At 42.1% G+C, this 21,325-nt stretch overlaps 1 protein-coding gene across 8 annotated transcripts in view; it reads left to right on the forward strand.

Moving 5' to 3' along the window:
- TBC1D32 (TBC1 domain family member 32) overlaps window positions 1-18,443 on the forward strand; it is a 167,106-nt gene extending 148,663 nt beyond the window's left edge. For all 8 annotated transcript variants that reach the window (XM_054023051.1, XM_054023052.1, XM_054023057.1 and 5 more), the window contains one exon: window positions 17,664-18,443. In XM_054023051.1, coding sequence (XP_053879026.1) covers window positions 17,664-17,783 — 120 coding nt within the window. In that variant the 3' untranslated portion in view covers window positions 17,784-18,443. The remainder of the gene's footprint in view (window positions 1-17,663) is intronic.
- The last annotated feature ends 2,882 nt before the right edge of the window (window positions 18,444-21,325 follow it).

Below are 21,325 nucleotides of genomic sequence, written 5' to 3' on the forward strand. Positions count from 1 at the left end.
GGATCTCAGGTCCCACTGGAGCCACGCCACGCTGCAGCACTTCCAGGACTGCTCCTGCGCGGTGGCGCGCTGAGGCGCTGGGGGAAGAAGGGGAGGGGCCCGTGGCGGGGGAGCATCAGACATGGGGCTGAGGGCCCCTGTGGGGCCCAGGGCCTGGGGCATATTGCCCCACTTGCCCCCCACCCCTCTGGGCGGCCCTGGAAAGTTATTTAAAAGTACTTACAAAACAAGGGCTAAATCATCAGCTTATGATATAGCTCATTGTGAGGAGCATGGAATCAGTCTCCATTTTGGTCTCCCCACTGCTTTGGGGTGGAGTATATCATGACAGATCTATCCCTGCCACAGCATATGCTCCCCACCACACCAACATAGCTGCTCTGGTGGCAAATTGGTGGACCAGGATCAAAATTCCACCTATGTCTTGCTCCCACTTGCAAAGGAAATGGATGTAGTGGCTGTGTTGAGCTTGCTTCCCCTTTTGTGCTGCTACCTGTGTAGCAATACAAGAAGTAGCTGGTATAGGAAAGTAAGGGGGTGTTTTGCATCCCTGTGTTACCATGCCGCTTATGCCCCAGTTTGGCACTAAGCAACTTTGTAGCAATTTTACATGCATTTCTTGTTTTGCTTGTTTGTAGTTAATATTTTTTTCTTTTTTGTTTAACACATTGATAAATTCTAAGTAGAGGTGCTAGTTAGAGCAGAGGGATTATAGTGGCCAGTGGGGGTGGCCAGTGTGGGAGATGTAGGTTGGATATTAGGAGAAACTTTTTCACTAGGGGGTGGTGAAGCACTGAAATGGGTTACCTAGGGAGGTGGTGGAATCTTCTTCCTTAGAGGTTTTTAAGGTCAGGCTTGACAAAGCTCTGGCTGGGATGATTTAGCAGGGGATTTGTCCTGCTTTGAGCAGGGGGTTGGACTAGATGACCTCCTGCGGACCCTTCCAACCCTGATATTCTATGATTTTAATTAGAGAACCAAGATTTGTATAATCACTGTTTGATTACTGAGAAACTTAGGTCCTGGTTCCCTTGTACCACACTTTATAGGATGCAGGAATGAGAGAAAAGATCATTTAAAAGCATTGTGCAGTGAGTAAGCCTCTGTGGTAAATACTACTGTATACTAGAAATTGCTTCTGTTTTGCTTTTCACTTCCATAATCATTGTTTTTACACAAATCCTGTTGGTAAAGGATCTTGTGAGCTGGAAAGGGGTAATTTTAAATTGTTGGACGGCAAGTGATTTTATTTTAAAAAGTATTAAAAATATTTAGAAACAAGAAATTGTAGGCCAGCTCTTACTAATCTAAACTCAGGCATGCAACTCCCACTATTTTAGTCAAAGGGATTCTTTACACACCGTAAGAATCGCATGATTGAGACCAAGCAAAATAATCACAATTATTCACCGTGGCTATTTTATTATTAAAGAAAGGAAGTGAAACATAAAACAACACAAGTGACAGAACATAACTGATAAATTGATTATTTGCATTACATTCTCTTCTATATGATGTTCTGTGGAGATCTTTGAGCAGAGATTTCATCTCTGAGAATGAGGCTGCCTTTGATGGGGCACTTTTCTCTTGGTAACTTGAGACCAATGTCTTATTTTCCAAAATTATCCTGAAGCCAGTCTTAGGACATCCTTAAGTAACTAAGAAGGTTTATAAATAGGCAAAATATTTTTTTTAAGGAAAGGTGGATATTGTTGGTTATTAATAATAGCCAGACATTTTTTAATTAGGCAAAGTAAGCAATTTTAACTAAATCCTGTGACATTGAAGAAAGTGTTTGAGTCAGTTATTTAATAGAAGCCATTTAAGGAGCTGTCTTGAGACAGGCAAATTCTGAATATTAAGAATCTTAAATCCAGGAGAAACTGTTAAATAAGTTACAATAATATTTCCATATGCCAGTAAAATCATTACAAGAGTTTTATACAGTATCTAATCCCTTGTGAGTGTCTTAGTTAACTTTCTCTCACCAATCCATGAGAGGTCTTTGGAAGGTTTTCCTTGGGTTAGTCTCTTCTTGAGTGTTCTGTTTTTCTGACCCATTGTGGCAGCTTGCTTGTAGAGATGGACAGGATGAGTTGATGAATACTAGCTCTTTTAAGCAGGATAGCAGAGAGTATGTGTGTGAGAGGGAGAGGTGCTCAATTCAAAGGTTTTTTTAATACTCATCTCCTTCCTATTTTCATTAAATTATAGGAAAATGCACCTCTTTCAGGGTTGTTTAGATCCAAAGTTGGTTGCTATCACTCTTCCATTGGCTCCATGCCTTCAGGGTTGTCTTAGGTAAGGGGCGGGCAAACTTTTTGGCCTGAGGGCCACATTGGGTTTTGGAAATTGTATGGAGGGCTGGTTAGGGGAGGGGGGCGTGGCCTGGCCCCCACCTCCTATCCGCCTCCCCCTCCCCCTGATTCTCGGCCCCTGACGGCCCACGCCCACCGCTCCCTGTCCCCTGACTGCCCCCGGAACCCCTGACTGTCCTCCGCCGTCCCATCCAACCCTCCCCCTTCCTGACTGCCCCCCCCCGGACCTCTGCCCCCATTCAACCCCTCTGTTCCCCACCTTCTGACCTCTTCTTATGGCTGGAAACCATCAGATAACTTTTAAAAGTTAGTTTTAACTTTTTATTCAGTCCATTTTTGAGATATTCCTTCAATTTTATTAGAGTTTCACAGGAAATAAAATTCTCTTTTCAAAAAGTCCAAAACCTCCTGTTCTTTATGTAAACGTTTTCAGTTTTTAAAATGCACTTTTAATACTAAATATTTTTAAAGAATGTCTTTAGCTTAAATAGTAATTAAAGAAGTTGTTGATGCTACATGACAATTTTTGGAAAGATGTAAGGGGTCTTACAATGTTACAGTAGGTATGGTACATAAGTTGCAGTGATGTGCTGTATTGCTTACTCCTGGGAGGATTCTGCACCAAAAAATTCAAAATTCTGAATATTTTATTTGTCAAAATAATGCAATACACTCACACCAGTTTCAATTTGTTGGGTAATTTATTTAAACGACAATACAGAAAAAAGTCACTAACTATTCAGCATTTCCTAAACACATGAAATTTAAGTTACAAACAGTTGGTAACTAATACCCTGCATTCTAGTTATGATTCTGGAATTTCATTTAAATTACATTACAGAACACCAAACAGCCAAAAAAAAAAAAAAAAGGAGAATGTCATTTTAAATTGCTCAGACTTTCACACATGAAAGTCATACAGTTTTGCTAATCATTGTCCTGCATTTCTGTGCAATCCAGTATTTTCATTTAAATTATAGTACAGAAAACAGAGCCTTCAAGTTTTTCTCACTTAGTGATTTCCTTCTGCTAGAAAGGAGCCAATTGTACAGTGAAAAACTTCTCTCTACATCTGTAGAATTTGAGATAGCATTTATGCAATTCAAGGCCAGTTTGGCAATATTTGGAATTCTCTGTGTCACTGAAAGTCAAAACACTTGGAGTCAAGTAACAGAGGGGTAGCCGTGATAGTCTGAATCTGTAAAAAGCAACAGAGGGTCCTGTGGCACCTTTAAGACTAACAGAAGTATTGGAGCATAAGCTTTCGTGGGTGAATGTCCACTTCATCAGACGCAAGTAATGGAAATTTCCAGAGGCAGGTATAAATCAGTATGGAGATAACGAGGTTAGTTCAATCAGGGAGGGTGAGGTGCTCTGCTAGCAGTTGAGGTGTGAACACCAAGGGAGGAGAAACTGCTTCTGTAGTTGGATAGCCATTCACAGTCTTTGTTTAATCCTGATCTGATGGTGTCAAATTTGCAAATGAACTGGAGCTCAGCAGTTTCTCTTTGGAGTCTGGTCCTGAAGTTTTTTTGCTGTAAGATGGCTACTTTTACATCTGCTATTGTGTGGCCAGGGAGGTTGAAGTGTTCTCCTACAGGTTTTTGTATATTGCCATTCCTGATATCTGACTTCTGTCCATTTATCCTCTTGCATAGTGACTGTCCAGTTTGGCCAATATACATAGCAGAGGGGCATTGCTGGCACATGATGGCATATATAACATTGGTGGACGTGCAGGTGAATGAGCTGGTGATATTGTAGCTGATCTGGTTAGGTCCTGTGATGGAGGTCAACAAAAATAGGCTGACTTTGAATAGCTTCAGGCACAATCTTTTCCCTGTACAATTTTAGCTCCTGTTGAGAAAAACCATGTATTGCTGGCAGATTTATTTTTTTTTTTTTTGCATTTTTCTGCACAGAAAAATGTGGGCCATATGAATTCTGGAATTCTGACAGGAGTAATTGCTTTCTTGTTTTTCAAACCACGGCAAGGCATTTCCAGTGTACTAAAGGCATTAGAATGTGAAGGGATGTTATATCATTTTTTTTTAATCAGGAAAAATGGTTCATATAAGTCGTCATTTGTAGTACTGGTGTTCATAAAATTGAGATTCTCTTGTATTATACACTAGAAGTGCCACCCACACGGCGCACTGAATATCCAGGGCTGATTTGTGTTTGGAGGGGAGTAGAATAGTAAGTGCTTTGAGGGAGAGTCAAAGGGATGAAGGTAGGAGAAAAGAAAAGGAGATGCCAAGACAACAAAGGAGGAAGAGAGCGGCAAAAGAAAAAATAAATCTCATGTCAGGAACAGTGCATCTTATTATTTACAGACAAAAAGAAAGTGGTTAGGGCTCTATAGAACGGGCAAATCATCAGACTAAGGTACTTTAAAAATTTGTCTCTTTCACGTTTTAGCTCCTATATTTTTATGTATAATGGAAAAGATTCTTGAACCATATAAGGGTACATGTGAATATTTAGAGAATTTTAAGAATTAGGGCTAATATTACCTGTTGCTGAATGCAATGCTTGTCTGTAGCTTCTTTTTTTGTGTGCAAATGAAACTCTCCTCATATTTTAAAGGAAAAGTATATTTTTTGAAATTGGAGTAGTAAGGTAGGCCAGTATGGAAAGACAGTGGTAGTTATAAGCAAGATAAATAATTTGTTTGCTGACCAATCATGATCCTTTACTTTAGAAAATATAAGTGGCAGAGGATGAAAAAAGAAAATATACAACCATCAAGCACTATACCATATCTTTGTATATGATAAGGAGGGTTGGGGATTGTGTACATATCAAATGACTCCTATAATACGAAATGGAGGAGATGTAGCACATCTAAAGAAATGGTAAAATGTATATTCAACTCCTTTTGCAATTACTATGCATGCAGAAACTTTTAGACTTCTATTTTATTAGTACTGTTTCAGTACAGTAAGTGGATAATCCCTGCACTGGGAAGTTAAAACTCAAGAAAACTAGTAGCTGGCCAATAGCATTATGGGTATTAAACCAAATTAACCCTATTGGCAGTCCATAAAATTGCTGAACTTGAATTAATAAAATAATAGAGTAGATCAGTGGTGGGCAACCTGCGGCCCGCGGACCACACCCGGACTGTCAGGGTAATCCACTGGCGGGCTGCGAGACAGTTTGTTTACATCAACCGTATGCAGGCATGGCCTTCCGTAGCTCCCAATGCCCGCGGTTCGCCATTCCCGGCCAATGAGAGCTGCAGGAAGTGGCGCGGGCAAGAAGCAAGAGAGACATACTTCATCCTTTTGGAGGACGCCTTATTTGTTCAACTTTCTGTATCAAAAAGCTGGAGTCATCAGATACTAGTACATAAGTCACTGGAAAGAAAGGAAAAAACATCCATTACAGCTTGCCCACATAGGTCTTTAGCTCTTCAGGAACTCTCGGTGCTGGAGGTTCCCAGTGCCTTGCGGTCCAGTGATTTCGTTGCCATCAGTACTGGGGCAGATTTTTCAATTGGGGATCGCTTTCTTTTAGTAATTCTCGGTGTGGGGATGTCTGCAATTGCTTTTTGGTAGCCTTTCTAGGAGCAGGTTTCTTGGCAGCCATTGTTGAAGTGGAGCCCCTGTCAGAGGCTACTGCTGGCGACCATTGGCCAGCGGGTGACCTGAACTCAAGGTTGGAGGCTGGCCTGAGGTATTTCTCCATCATGAGGCACTTCAGTTGGAGATCCCTGGCTTTTCTTGTCCTAACTGTCAGTTTTCTGCAGTATGGGCACTTTTGAGTAATGTATGTCTCACCAAGGCAGTGGACACACTGAGTGTGATAGTCCGAGACAGAATCTGCAAATCAGGCAGCGTTTAAAGCCAGGTGAGCTGGGCATGCCTGAGAGTCTCTTAGAGAAAAAAAACAAGGGTAAACCCTGTCTGAGACTAAGGCTGTATGCCTGCGAGAGAGGCAGGGGTAGATAGGGAAAGTAAAGGATTTTTTTTTAATTGTAAAGAAATTAGAATAATGCAAGGGGCTAGGGAAACTAACTACAACTAAGCTAACACTATCACTGTGAACTATCTGCTATAAATCTTATCTGAGGTAAGATAGGGTGCTGCTGATTGCGCTGACTCAAGCCAAAGGCGGTAGAGAAGGAACTGGGGGATAGCTGGCTGCGCACCGCTATGTAACTCCTTGGAGCGGAGCAAGACGGCAATGATGCATGCATGGAACAACTAGACACTGCTACCACAAATCTCCGATTGCAAGCGCAGGACGTCAAGGCACCTAAAGTGGAGCACCCACAAGGACACTCCTTGAAGAAGAACCCAGAGTTCACACACTAAAGTGAAATCTTCCAGCTTGGCACCCACAGAGCTGAAAAAAATCTTGACACTGAGCGTTACAATGCTGCTACTTGCTGTACCTATGCCGCACAGCTCTAAATCCTCGGCATCGGCAGTTTCAACTCATGCTCCTGGGCTGTCCACCATGCCGTCCCCGGCACCGAGCTTCATGGTTCCACAGCAATTCATGAGGCATGCAGACCTGATAGTGGCCTCAACGCCTGAATCTCCTCTACTTGACACCGAGGGTACCCCATCTAGATCACTAGTAAGCCAGCTGACTACTCCTTGCAACTCAGCCCCCCCACCATATATCTGCAGGTGGTTGGTGTTGAGGAAGAAGACGATGATGCAGTTGTAACCCTTCTGCCCATCTAAGTTGGCAGCAACAAGGGCCAGGTTCTGTATTTAGGGGTTCCGTTTCAATAACGCAATGCAAAACCGGCTCGAGCCCCCACCCAGTGACCTGGGACAATTACATACCACCCCCTGGGCACCTCTAAGAAGCAATACTTCCCCTCTCGCAAGCACGGAGTCTGAGTGTAGCAGAAAATGTTTAATAACATGAGGTAAACGACATTAGCATTAAATCGGAAAAAACATCACAAACAGGATTCATAACACAAACCATGAGAAAAAGACCCACCCCAGCAAATTGGGCCGTGTCCTTTCCCTTTGGTTTTTGAATCCAGCAACCCAAAAATCACCCAGAGTCCACAAAGTCCAACACCCCCAAAGTCTCTTGGGTCCAGCAAACACCCAAAGTCCCAAAAGTCCAACAACCCCCAAAGTCTCTGTCCCTGGTCAGTGCAGCCCCAGAGTAAAAGGGGGGCACGCAGGGTGTTAAGGGGCACCTTATGTGATCCGAGGCCGACCGGCCATCTCTCCATGGGGTTCCGCCACAGCCTTCACCATGAGCCAGTCCACTTCTTGCCGTCCCATGAACTGCTCTGCTCTACGAGCTGCTACGCTCATCGACCTGTGAGCTGCTCCAGCCGACCCTGCAAATGTTATACCAATAGAATAAAAACCAGCAGGATCTTATTAAGAGGGATAAGGCAAAGATGCCACATTTATTGTAAATATAATGATAAAGCAAAAGATAAAAGTAAACAACGTTGTTTGACTACTTATTCCTATTACTACTTATTCCTTATACACACACACACACACACACACACACACGCATATGTATATATAGATTCATTCACACAATCATTCATTTAAGTTCTGTATAGTTACCAGCCTAGAAGTTGCTCATGCCAAGTTACTGGCCAGGTATCTTGGTCATGAGGATGGAGCCGAGTCTGTGTCAGGTGCACCTGATGCTCCTGGAGGTTGGCCTCAGAACCAGAGACTCAAAGTCATCAGTCTTGAGAGTCCATTCTTATACGAATTAATTTCTATGTTAGTCTATGGGAGCTGTTTCATTCTGCTGTTGCTGACTCAATCAGGAGATGGCACATTCCTGGGAACATTCCTGGTGGCTCCAAACTGTCCAAAGTTTGTGTTTCTCATCCTTCCAGGTGATGGGGTGGATCCCAGTTTACCCTCCGGGGGTTGTCTGGTCATCCACTTGACACATTCTTGGGCCGATGGATACTCCCTTTCTAGGCTGGCACCTCCCTAACCATTCATGTATATCAAGCATTTATCAGCATACATTCCATATCTTAACCATATTTTAATTTACTGTCTCCACCACTTTCGGGGTGTGTTCTAATTCATTTGAGACTCCCGGCCCTTTAATCACAGACGGTGGGGGTCTGTCCTAGGAGCCGTTGCTATTACAATGAAGTGAAAGTCACTTAACAGCTTATAGTGTTTGTTTACATTGTATCAATTACTTCAAGAACAAAGTCAATTAACTTGTTTGTAAGTTTTACATAGTAATAAAGTATCTTTCACAGGATAGATACAATCAATGGTTTCTACAGACAGTAGCTTACAAGTTTTAACAGAAGACCCAAGAGATTTTTGTACTTGGTGAAACTGTTGGATTTTAAAGTGTGGGGGACAAATTATGAGGGGGTCACTGTCACTCGGGGGAATCACTGTTAGTACCTTCTTTAATATCCCTACACAAATGGCTCCGCTCCACTCACCGACCTGTGAGCCGCTCCAGTAGTCCCTACAAACGGCTCCACTTGCCATCCCTTGGGCCGCTCCAACCGTCCCTGCAAGGCTCCGCGCCGCTCGCTGCTCCTCCAGCTGTCCCCACAAACTGCTCCGCCAGCCGCTTAGCAATATAGCTTCAGGCTCCCCCACTAGTTAACAAAGCACTCAGTGATCTCAGCTCTTAGTAACTTTAGCTCTTTCGTGATTTCAGCTCATAGTAGGGGAGCCCCAGTGCTGGTGCACCATTGGCCCAAAGTGAATTCATCTCAGTAGCCTGTAACTAGACTCCTAATGAAATCAAAGTTAGCTCTGACATTCAACAGTGGAGAGAAGAATTGGTGTTTCAGGCCCTCAAAGGGGGACCATACCATCAGGTACAAATACCTGTCCCCATCCTCTCTCAATTCACTGAGTTGTGGAACCCATGTCCCTTGTCTAGCGAGTGCTACTTAGGTGATGGTGAGACCCACTGTCATAAAACAGTTTCATTGTCCTTGATTCACATAATCAGGGTAACAACACTTTATTCCACCTGCCTCAATAACAGAGAAACTGGGGATCCCACCCCATCCAAAGTAACCACTATCAGTTGCTGTTGTCTCATGCCAGGTGGGTGGGTGTGCCTCTGCAAACAAGATCAGCCCCTGGAGTTCTTTTCCACACTCACCATAATTCACCACCAGATGTCAGGGTAGAGCTCATTCTGACTCTGCTTACACAGTAATAAATACTCTTTGCCACTTCTGACCCAAGCCAGGACCATCTCATCGCCAACCACCTGCAGATATATGAGGATGGTATGGTCACCCATGGGCACCACCCCCCATACCATTCCCACCTTACTGGTCATACTGGGATCCATGGGCAATGTATAGGACTGAAAACCGCAGTCGCCCTAACCAGCCTAGGTCCAGAACATCCTGGTCCCCTTCACCAACTGTCCCGGCACCTTCCGAAACACAAGAGGAAGTCACTGAGGAACCTGAGGACACAGCCAAACATGACACTTTGCTGCCTACTCACCTCTCATCTTCGACACTGGACGAAACCATAATGTCCCCCCCACACACACCAGGGGGGATGATTTCAAATCCTTTCAGGAACTCTTCAAAAGGGTTGTTGAATTCCTGGACATTTCATTGGCTCAGCTACCAGAAGCCCAACACAAGCTCACAGACGTACTCCAGGCATCCCCTTTGGAAAAGATAGCTCTGCCAATTTAATGATGCAATCCTGGAGCCTTCAAAAATAGTCTGTCAGACAGCGGCTACAGCACCACCCTCATGTAAAAGATCTGACAAAAAATATTACGTACCACCAAAAGGCGTTGAGTTCCTATTTACACACCCGGCACCAAACTTCTTAATAGTAGAAGCGGTCAACCAAAGGGGGGAAACAACACCAGTCTCAAACGACACCATACGATGAGGACAGGAAAAGGCTAGACCTTTTCAGGCAGAAAGCTTATTCTTCAGCTACACTTCAGTTCCGCATAGCCAACTATGCTGCCCTGCCAGTCAAATATACACACAAATTGCTCACCAAAATGTCAACTTTTATTGAAAATTTACCAGATAACAAAAAAGTACAGTACAAGGCAAACTTTTCTGAAGGGTCTCTCATCGCCAGGACAGCACTCCAGCCCTCCCTTGACTCGGCCAGACACAACCACATGATCCATTGTGATATCTGTGGTCATGGGCTCCACCTCTCCGGGTTCCCAAGGGAGGGTCCAGGCAACGGTCAAGGACTTACCCTTCAAGGGGCGGAAACTATTTGCAGACAAAACCAATGTTGCATTACACACCCTTAAAGACTCAAGGGCGACCTTAAAAACCCGTGGCATTTACATAACTGCAAACAAAAAGAAACAGAGCAGGTTTTACAATCAGAGATTCCGGTCTACGCCATACTCTCAGCCCCAAAGACAGTATGACCAATGGCGTAAACAAAAACAGAACAGATGTCAGCAGAACCAAGATCAGTCTTTGACATCTCAACAATCCACCTCTAAAGAATTATTTTGAAGGTGTGGTCAAGGGCACGAGACCACCACACACTCTGACTCCAGAACCAGTCCCCCGCCCATTTGGAGACTCTGTCACCATACTACCCAGTGTGGAACACCATCACAACAGACAAATGATTTTTAGAGATTATCCAGAAGGACTACTCCATCCTCTTTATTTCTATCCCGCCTACCCATCCCCCTTCTTTGTTCCTCTTCAGGGACCCCTCTCATGAGCACTTGTTACAACAGAAAATAAACCACCTCATGCAATTAGGTGCCATGGAATCTGTACCATTGCAGCATAGGGGAGAGGTTTTTATTCACATTACTTACTAACTCAGAAAAAGACTGGTGGGTGGAGACCCATCCTGGATTTATGAAAACTCAACAAATTTGTGAGAACACGTTTAAAAATGGTGACTCTGGCACAATAATTCCAGCATTAGAGAAAGGAGATTGACTCTCAGTCCTCAACCTTCAGGACGCTAATTTTCATATTACCATCTACTCGTCACACAGAAGATTCCTGAGAGTCACCCTAGGGAAACAGTATTTCCACCACAGAGTACTACCCTTCAGCCTATCCACTGCCCCAAGGGTTTGTTTTTCCAAGGTTCTTGCTGTCATTTCAGCTCACCTATGCTGACACGGAGTACTGATATTTCTATACCTGGATGACTGCCTTATACTGGCACCAACACAGCAAGAAACTATAAACGCCACACAGAGCACAATAACACTTTTCACAAACCTAGTATTGCAAATAAACATGCAAAAGTCCACATTGGTTCCTGTCCAAAAGTTGGAATTCAGAGGAGCCTGTCTCGACTGTCTAACAGTAATAGCAATGCTACCCCAACAACGCTTCCTCACCCTAGTCAACCTAATTTCAACAGTGAGGGAAAGCCCACAAACATCCGCCAGAACATGTTTACAATTCTTGGGGCACATGTTGGCAACAACATTTGTTGTCAAGCATGCCAGACTCCACATGAGAGGCTTGCAGGCCTGGCTTTGAACAGTGTATATACTGCACAGACACTCTCTCAACAGATACCTCATAATGCCACAGAGAGTAAAAGATTCATTAATATGGTGAACACAACCAAAGAACGTCTGCTCAGGAGTCCATTTCCAACAAGGAACTCCAACCATGACAATCATGACAGAGGCTTCCCTAATTGGTATGGGGAGTACATCTACTCAACAATACGGTCCAAGGCCGCTAGTCCCCAGTGGAGTCCAACCTGCACATAAACTTACTGGAGCTAAGGGCAGTCCGAAATGCATGTGATCACTTTCTCCCTCTAATCAAGAACAATACAATCAAGATCTTCATGGACAATGTAGCATGCATGTTTTATATAAACTGCCAAGGGGGAGCATGATCATGTACAGAGGTGATATGCCTTTGGAAATGGTGCATCACCAACAACATAGAGATATTGACATCCTATCTGCCAGGATGTCAGAATACAACAGTGGATGTACTAACCTGGGATTTCTCACAAACCCACAAGTGGTAGATGGATCCCAAAACTCTCAACTCTGTATTAAAACGATGGGGGTTCCCCACCACAGATCTATTTGAAACAGCTCAGAATGCCAAGTGCCCACAATATTGCTCCAGAGCGGGATTGGGATACCACTCCCTAGGCGACGCTCTCCTCCTAAAATGGGAGGCGCCACTGATGTATGCATATTCTCCGACCCCACTCCTAAGCTGAGTCATTCACTAGATCAAGCAGGACAAATCCAGGGTCATTCTCATAGCACCCACGTGGCCCAGACAAATGTGGTTCCCATACTTGCATCAGATGACAGACTATCCACAAGCTCCATCAGAGTACACTTGGCTATTATTGCCTCCTTCCATGACAAGGTGGACAGGGTCACCATATTTGCTTACCCAATAATTAAACACTTCCTTAAAGGCATTGAGAACACTTATCCGACAATGCTAAACCCTACACCCATGTGGGACCTCAACCTTGTTCTTCAAGGACTCATGGGAAAACTGCTTGAACCCCTTGCAACTTGCTCTTTGTTGCACTTATCCATGAAAGTGGCTTTTCTCATTGCCATCACGTCCACCGGATGGATGGCAGAACTAGGTGCCCTAATGGCATACCCACCTTATAAAATATTCTTTAAAGATAAAATAATCTTATGACCCATCCTAAGTTCATATCCAAAGTCACCTCCCCCTTTCATTTAAGCCAACCCATTTACTTACCTGTATTTTTTCCTAAGCCATATGCGGACAGGTAGAGGGCCTCATTGGATGTTCTCAGAGCATTAGTTTTCTACATTGAAAGAATAAAAATATTTAGAAAATCACGTAGACTATTTGTTTCCATAATAGAATGCTCAATGGGTCAAACCATCTCAAAACAGAGACTATCCAAATGTATATCAGGATGTGTCCATTTGACCTACCAAAACAATAGTCTACAGCCTCTCCCAGGACTTCACACACACTTCACCAGAGCAATAGCAGCATCTGTGGCCTTTCTCAATAATGTCCCTATCACTGACATTTGCAGAGCGGCTACCTGGGCATCAGTCCATACTTTCATTAAACACTATGCTTTAGAACAACAATCAGTGTCAGATGCTCACTTTGGAATTACTGCGTAATCCACTATCAATAGAGCAACTCCAAAGCCCCTCGCCTCCACTGAAGGGCACAGTCACCTAAAGTGGAGCACCCACAGGGACACTCCTCAAAGAGCAAGAGAGGGTTAACCACCTACTGTAGTAACTGAGGTTCTTTGAGATGGTTATCCCTGTGAGTGCTCCACTGTCCTCCCTCCTCCCCTTTACTTCAGAATTTCAGGCCGATTCTCTGAGGTAGAGAAGGAACATGGGGACAGTTGGCTGCACACCGCTATGTAACCGCTCGGAGTAACACGAGACGGCTACTGCTACCACAAATCTCCGATTACAAGCACAGGGCATCAAAACACCTAAACTGGAGCACCCACAGGGACAACCATCTTGAAGGACTTCGGTTACTACACAAAGTGAATAACCCTATCTTCCACTAACCTGTTCTAGGTCCCAAGATAAATACTTACCACCTCTATGAATAGATTAGCGAAAGAGACCTAGAGTCTTTACTCAAACAGAAGCAGTACTCGAGACTCCGTTTCACTCTGAAATAATGATCTTCAAGAAGAGCTCCAAATCTAGGCAAACAAAAGGGATTTCTTCAACTTTCTGTTTCCAGATATGGTTTAGGGATGTGAGGTGGTTCAGTACATTCAGTTTTATTGATTATGAGGGATTTAACCACTGTTTAATGTAGAGTGTCAATGTGTATGTTAGGCATGGGAGGAAGTTTTGCATTCGATGCCTTTAAAGACCCTATTCGCCATTTGTGGAGTTGTCAGTGAGAGGTCCCACCTAATCCTTTCTTGAGAGGTCCCACCTAATCCTTTGATCTAACACTCACCAAAATGGAAGGATTCTCTGGCTCCTACTTATTCTTTCGGATCTCAGAGACAAAGTATAGCTGCTCAGATCCAAGATACTAAGTCTGCTTCATCCATCCAGAACCACCTCTATTGAATCAGAGCCTTTGTTGTGATGATCTTCCCTTCTTTAGGTGCAACCTAAAACCCAGGAAATTCATATTGATCAGTCTCTCTCTTACTCAGCTCCTACTTCCAATGGTTCAGGGACTCCAGTTTCTTCATATTTGCAAGAATCTTCCTCCCAAATCTTCCCCAGCCATACGGGGAACAAATTTGTCAGGTATGGGCCCTTATGTTCAATGTACTGTTTATGGCTCTTCAGACATAAGACTTCATTTTCTGGCTACTTGACATCACTTAGGAGCATCCCTGAAGGAGTCTAGCCAACAGAGAGGCTTAAATTGAAATCTAGGTAGCTGAGGTTCATTCCAGAAAGATGGAGATTATTATGTAGAAGGGCTCCAATACATAATCCTAAAATAGATACATTTAGAGTCCATTCTATCAGAGATATAGTCCCCTCCAAGACTCATCTCCATAATATATCCATATTAGGTTCATTCTGTTAGAAGGTCAGTGTTTTCCAAGAATTTATCACACATTGGTATCTGAGATACTGAGGTTATTGTCCATATTTATGGAGATATACCTATCTCATAGAACTGGAAGGGACCCTGAAAGGTCATTGAGTCCAGCTCCCTCCCTTCACTATCTGGACTAAGTACTGATTTTGTCCCAGATCCCTAAGTGGCCCCCTCAAGGATTGAACTCACAACCCTGGGTTTAGCAGGCCAATGCTGAAACCACTGAGCTATCCCTCCCCCAAGGAAGTAACCTGCGTAGCTAAGACCAGTTTATAGTAACTTGTGTCAGATGTTGATTTTATTGGCTGCTGCTGTATGTCTGAGATTTGTAAGGCTTCAAATCACCATTTGAAATTACATTTACACTTTTACTCAGCAATGCTCTCTGATTCTGAAGCTAAATTGGATGTTTGTTTTCAGCGGGAGTAGGCAGCCTTCTTGAGTTAAACGTCCCTTAACCCTCCCCCCAGGGAATGGCTTCCGCTTGCTACCCTCCTACAGTGGAGTTCTTTAGGAAGAAACAAAGTGTACTTAGTAACTGGAATTCTCCAGAAGATTGTATAATTACACAACTGTATTCAGTGGGGGCTTCATCCATTCCAGAGCTTTGAGAGGGGATGTGTCTTGGGAAGCACAATCCAGGCCAAAGCTCCAAGGAGCACTTGGGGATTGTGCCTGCTGCACTTTCCCTTAGGATAGTAGAGCATTTTCCTTTCTCTGTGTCTAGCTGATCCACTGGCCAGTGTGTTGGTGGGGAAGGCTATGTCTCCTCTCTCTTTGAGGTGTCTTGCCACCCCAGAATTACTTCAATCAACCGGTCTTGTGGTGCTTCCTTAAGTGCAAGGTCTTTGATTATCACTGGCCCTTGCATGGGGGCTGGGGCAAAGCTACTTTTACCTTTCCTATTTCCATCCATCCACATGAGGGTCTGGATACTCTAGCCCACTGCCTCTGCAAATCCACATTTACTCTCCATCCTTCTCTGAATCTATGGTGTATTATAGCTAGTTTAGATGAAGCAGAGGGGAACTGGGAATGGTTACAGGGATGGGGCCTTTTGTAATCACAGTTGGTCAGCTTTTACCAATATGTTGGTTCTTTGTACTGGTGTGTGTGCATCCTCTAACGGTCAAACTGCTTTAGGATGTTTCATGGGTCTTGTCATGCTACAAAGAGGTTCTGTAATGTGGGTCTGGAGAGGCAATATATCAGGTACCTTTTCTTTCTTCTTTTTAAGGAACTAAGATGGGTTCCTACTTGGGAATGTAAAAGGAGTTTAACTCAAGGACCATTTTATTTCAGAAGTCAAATATGGCCAAGAAGTGTGGTCAGTAGGTACTTTAATTAGCTTCTTATTCTCCCTTGCATAAAATATGCAGAGGGACTCAAAACAGTTTTGCACACTGTTTCAAAGGTAGCTGAAATAAACATTAGCTGGAATAATTAATAACAAATGCAATTCTTTTATTTAGTTTCTATTAGACATACAGTATAGAGCATACACACATTTAATCAATACAAACTTGGCTGCCTGAAAAAGGGAGTTAAACTCCTCCTACAACAGGTTCCTTTTTCCTCCAGTGCCTAGTGTAATCCTCTCCCATTCCAGATATGCAAAAAAGATTCCCCAAACAGAACAAAATTGTGCCCTTGTTTGCACTTGTGAGGAGGAGAGGAAAAGGGTAAGGACATCCTTAGACCCTCATTCAAACAGGAATGCGCAGACTTTCGGCTGGTAGGAAATTGTGCTCCATGGGCTCAGCTAGGATGACCAAATAGCAAGTGTGAAAAATCGGGACAGAGATTGGGAGTAATAGGTGCCTATATAAGACAAAACCCTGAATATCAGGACTGTCTCAATAAAATCAGGACATCTGGTCACCCTAGGCTCAGCAGACCACTAGTTAGGGGAGATGCTCAGCTAATGCTGGTGACCAGCCTGTATGCCATGTGGCCTAGCACTGTCTAGCTCCTAAATGCTTGTTACAGCATATGTTGCCTTAGCAATAACACTGCTCAGCAGATGGTCAGCACACAGGTTGTTCCTGCTCTAAGCAGTATCAAAGTGTACCAGAGTTTTTTTTCTTGGTGTCCCTGTTGAATCCAGCTCTACTTTTGGTTTCTTTTTGCAGAGGATACATCTGCCAGCATCCCTCTCCCTTGTCTACCTTGTCAGTCCCATGGAAGGATTTGGCCTGATGATCTTTTTTTTCGAACAGACTTATTTTGCCCTGTTAAATATGGACATGAAATCCAGAGCTTTATATAATGTTCTTTGTTGTTTATGATGTGATGAAGCAAAAGTATCTTAGCCTGCTTTAAAAGAGCATATTTTGAAGATCAGTGTTCATAATTGGCTTTTAAAATATATAACTAGTGCTATTCTCCTAGCTGGCTGTTAGCAAAAAGGGTGGATCAATGTACTGGGAACCTATTCATTATACCTAGCACATTAACAACCTTAGGGCTTCCAGAGCTAGTATACGCTTTGAGAAAAGTGTGTTTTTGTAACCTGTCATTTTCTATTTAAGGCTTATTTTGTATTCCTTGAAATCATCAAATGGAATGCTCTCCTAATAGTGAAGAAATGGGTTCAGTCTGAAAAAGCCATTTGTTAGCAAATTTCTAATTAGGAAGAGCTGTCTGAACATGAGCACACTGATTTTTCACTTCTAAACAAAGGGAAATAGAATATCTGTTTGCACTATAAAACACCAAGGCAGTGACATGCAAAAGTAAAATAAGCTACCTTGAAACGTCTAAAATTCATTATACTGTAATAGTGCATCTTTTTTCATAGCTAATCATTTTTTTTGTGTGTATTTGTGCAGGAAGAAGCACTCCATAGATTTCGAGTGAGTGATTATTTAGAATACATGGAAAGCTTGGAGGCAACCTACAGGCCAGTGTTGCTGAGAGACATGAGGAACATTAGAATGCAGAGCACATAGATCAAGCAAACAAGCATTTCATCTTCAAGCTTTAGTTAAGTTCTGAAAGGGAATGCCGATTGTTTTATATCAGTCTTCATAACAATTCATGCTGTGGAAATACACATATGTTAAAATCCATAATAAAGTTTTCAGAATATAGGTTTTTCAAGGGGACATCATCTGAATTGGATCAACTGAAAAATAATTAATTTTTCCTGTATGTATTGCCTTATTTTTATTTGGTAGATTGCTTGAGAATCTGCCCTTAGCTAACGTCAGAGTCTTGTTTGTATTCTCTGGAAGCTGTTCCCAAACTAATACATTTTGGTCATCTCCTACCCACACCATCTTACCTAAAACTTAAAAATTCTGCACAGGTCTGGCAATAAGAAGCAGTACTGAGAATAATCACTTGGGTATCCTGTATTTATGTGAATGGGGATGAGCAAAAGCAAAGCAGCTTTCCTGGATGCAGCTGATCTGACTTTGTGGTTTGATTGAGGAAGAGTAGTTAAATCCAAGTGGAACGAAGGACTGATACTGCCCTCAGCCATAATGGTTTTAAAAATATTTCTATACCATAAATATATATTTGTAATCTTATATGCTAATTTTATAGTCTCAGAATGTATAAATGGGACAGCAGATTATTAAAATATGCATTATTCAGTACAGTCATTTTATTGATTGGCTTGACTTGTACATATTACCATTATATAAAACCTTGCACTAATAAAAGCAAGGTAATTCTGAGGTAAATAAATGAACAGTGTGGATTACTCTTCTGTCCGATCTGGAGTCAACTTCAGAAAACATGTCAAAGAAGATGAGTGTGACATCAATTCTGGAAATTAGTTGCATTTTTATACAATGATTGATTTCAACATTCTGAAATGTGTGTTTTGGTGTGTATAAGCCTGGGTTTCTGAAACATAAGTCAAAATAATTTTGTTATGTATCACTAATACAAAAAATGGCAATTAATCTAAAATACTTTTTCCAAAACAAATGTTCATTAAGGTTCATTTACTTGTTTTATCTTTTCTGTTCATTGTGACTTCAGACAGTTAAAATACTGACTTGAAAACTGGAGTATATAAAAATAATTCCATTACAATGTAACCTATAGTTCTGTTATTACAATAGCATGGCAAGTCTATAAAAAAAAAATTCAGTGAGTTAGCTTGACATACTGGACTTTTTGCCCCAACTGATATGAATTTAACAAAGGAGTCCTAAAAATGGTACTAAAAGCACAAGAACTACTTTAAAATTACATTTTCCAAACTTGTTTCCCAATGTATAATAAAAGTTTATGGTTCCCTTTCTTTCCATTATACTGGGGAGTTATTGTATTTGGTGTAGAGAATCTTGCTGTGCTTTGTTACTGTTTTTAAAAAGCTGCATCACAATAACAGGAAAAACTGAATAGAAAAAAGGGGCTATAAATTAATTTTGAAACGCTCTCTCCCTCTCTTGATTGGGATCTGACGAAAAATGAAGCAGGTAACAATTACACTGCAGAAATCTGAAGTCATCTTATGCTGAGAGGCCAAATTTTATGTCACCAGGGAAAGTCTTGTGACTAAATATACAACAGTTTAATTAGTTGATAACAGCTGTAAACTGTGCCAACTACTGAGAGTCTTTTTCACCTTAATTTTGTACCATACACATCCTCTGATTTTAACAACTGAGTCAAGACCAAAAATGAATGTCCAACAGTTTCTTGGATTTCTAAGTCTTAAGTACCATGTAGTTATGAACGAAGGCTTGTGCTTTCCTGGAATAGCAAAGGAATTGGATTTTCAGTGCTTACCTGCTGGTAAGATCCCAAAGGCTCTCACAGCTGGGATGCTGCCCCAGGTATCAAAGGGAGGAGACAAAGCAGAGCACTGTTCAGCTACTCCATTGAATTTGAGATATACAGATTTGTGCTCTGTGCAGACTCACTAGCAACAGCCATTGCTCTCCACCCTTCCTGTAACTATGTGGGTTACTCATATGTCCATAGTGAACATGAGGTTATAGAGTCTCCTTTGGCTGGTTCTCTATTGCCTTCCCCATTAACATATTAGAAAGTTGGTATTTTGGCTACATCTTGCCCTAGCACGCTGGGAGAAGACTGGGTGCTAAATGTTCATTTTTGCTAGTGTGTTTATAGGTGATGTACTCTGGTCAATATTTGCTCACTTTCATTCCACAGTGAAATCTAAGAGAAGAGTTTTCACCTGTACTTAGAACAGGAAATGACTGTGGGGCAAGCTAGCAAATGCTAACTTGTCAAAGGCTAAGTGGGTACGCATGGATGTGCTTGCATATGCAGAAGATGAACTCCAATTGGAACTTTATTCATGTACATCAGTAGGAGAAGGTCATTATTTTATCTCATTTAAATTCAGAAATGTAACTTGAATGTACCAATTTATTCCAGATTAAATAATGTGTATCTTGTTCCAGTTTTCCTTCCCTGATAGACAACTATTAGTCTTATAACTGTGGATGATGTACTTACCTGCATACCTCCAAAAACGGTTCCCTGTTTTAGCCAAGTGAGGGCTGTGTGCATTTGTGATCTCAGCCACAGCTATTCATTTATACATTGTAGTTTTGAGCATTTGTATATGCATTCTTTTTTCCATTAGATGTTCCTTAGACAATACAGAGCCAATAATAATTTTGATCAAATTGTTTTGTTGTAGGCTAAATACGGAGTAAATGCAGAAAGGTTATTAATTATTCTTTTTTTAAACAACATTTTAAACACCAAGACAACTAATGTGAAATGTTGAAAGATGATCTGGAATATAATCACATCTTTAAATCCATCAAACCACAAGGAGTCAGACTTGAGAAAACGACCCCTTACCCTTTACAAAGTCTGTGATTCAGTGGACGAGAAGGAGACATCTGCTTCTGACTTTCTAGACCAGGGTTATGATCAAGTGACAAAAGCTGCTTCTCTTCATTTAGAGGGACTTCATACCCCAGTTTCTCCCCTTCAATAACAAGCAGCACCTCTCTCCATCTCTTCTTCAGGATGGAGAGAAATCTCGTCAGAAGGAGCTTCATCTCCTATTGCTTCTCATCGGTAATAGGACTACCAGAAACCATCATGTCATTGGTGAAATCTTGTTCCCATTGAAATCAGTGACAAAACTCCCATTGATTTCACTGAGGCCAGAATTGCATCCTGTCTTCCTTCATTGACTTTGAAGAATTGGTTTGGGAGAGAATTGTGTGGGTGCACTTGGGAGAGATTCCCAGAACCCTCTTTCCCCTGCCCCTTCGCCTAAGCCATAATCTGGCCCTAAAGATCTGAAATTTTTAAAAAAGAAAGCAGTATAATCTTTGTGCACTAATTTCAGTCACCTTTCTGAAGCCAAGTCTTGCAGCAGTGATCAGGATGTTGAGCCAATAAGGAACATTAGCAGCTACGTGACAACATGTTCCAACTGAACACTGCAGTAGTCCCACTAGTAATTACAGAACATCAGATTTGTATTTCACTAAAAATTATTGTTCTGTTAGCAAACAGGTGGGCTTTTTACCCAACATCT

This window comes from Malaclemys terrapin, chromosome 3 (genome assembly GCF_027887155.1).
Source record: "Malaclemys terrapin pileata isolate rMalTer1 chromosome 3, rMalTer1.hap1, whole genome shotgun sequence".
In the NCBI taxonomy this organism is placed as follows: Eukaryota; Metazoa; Chordata; order Testudines; family Emydidae; genus Malaclemys; species Malaclemys terrapin.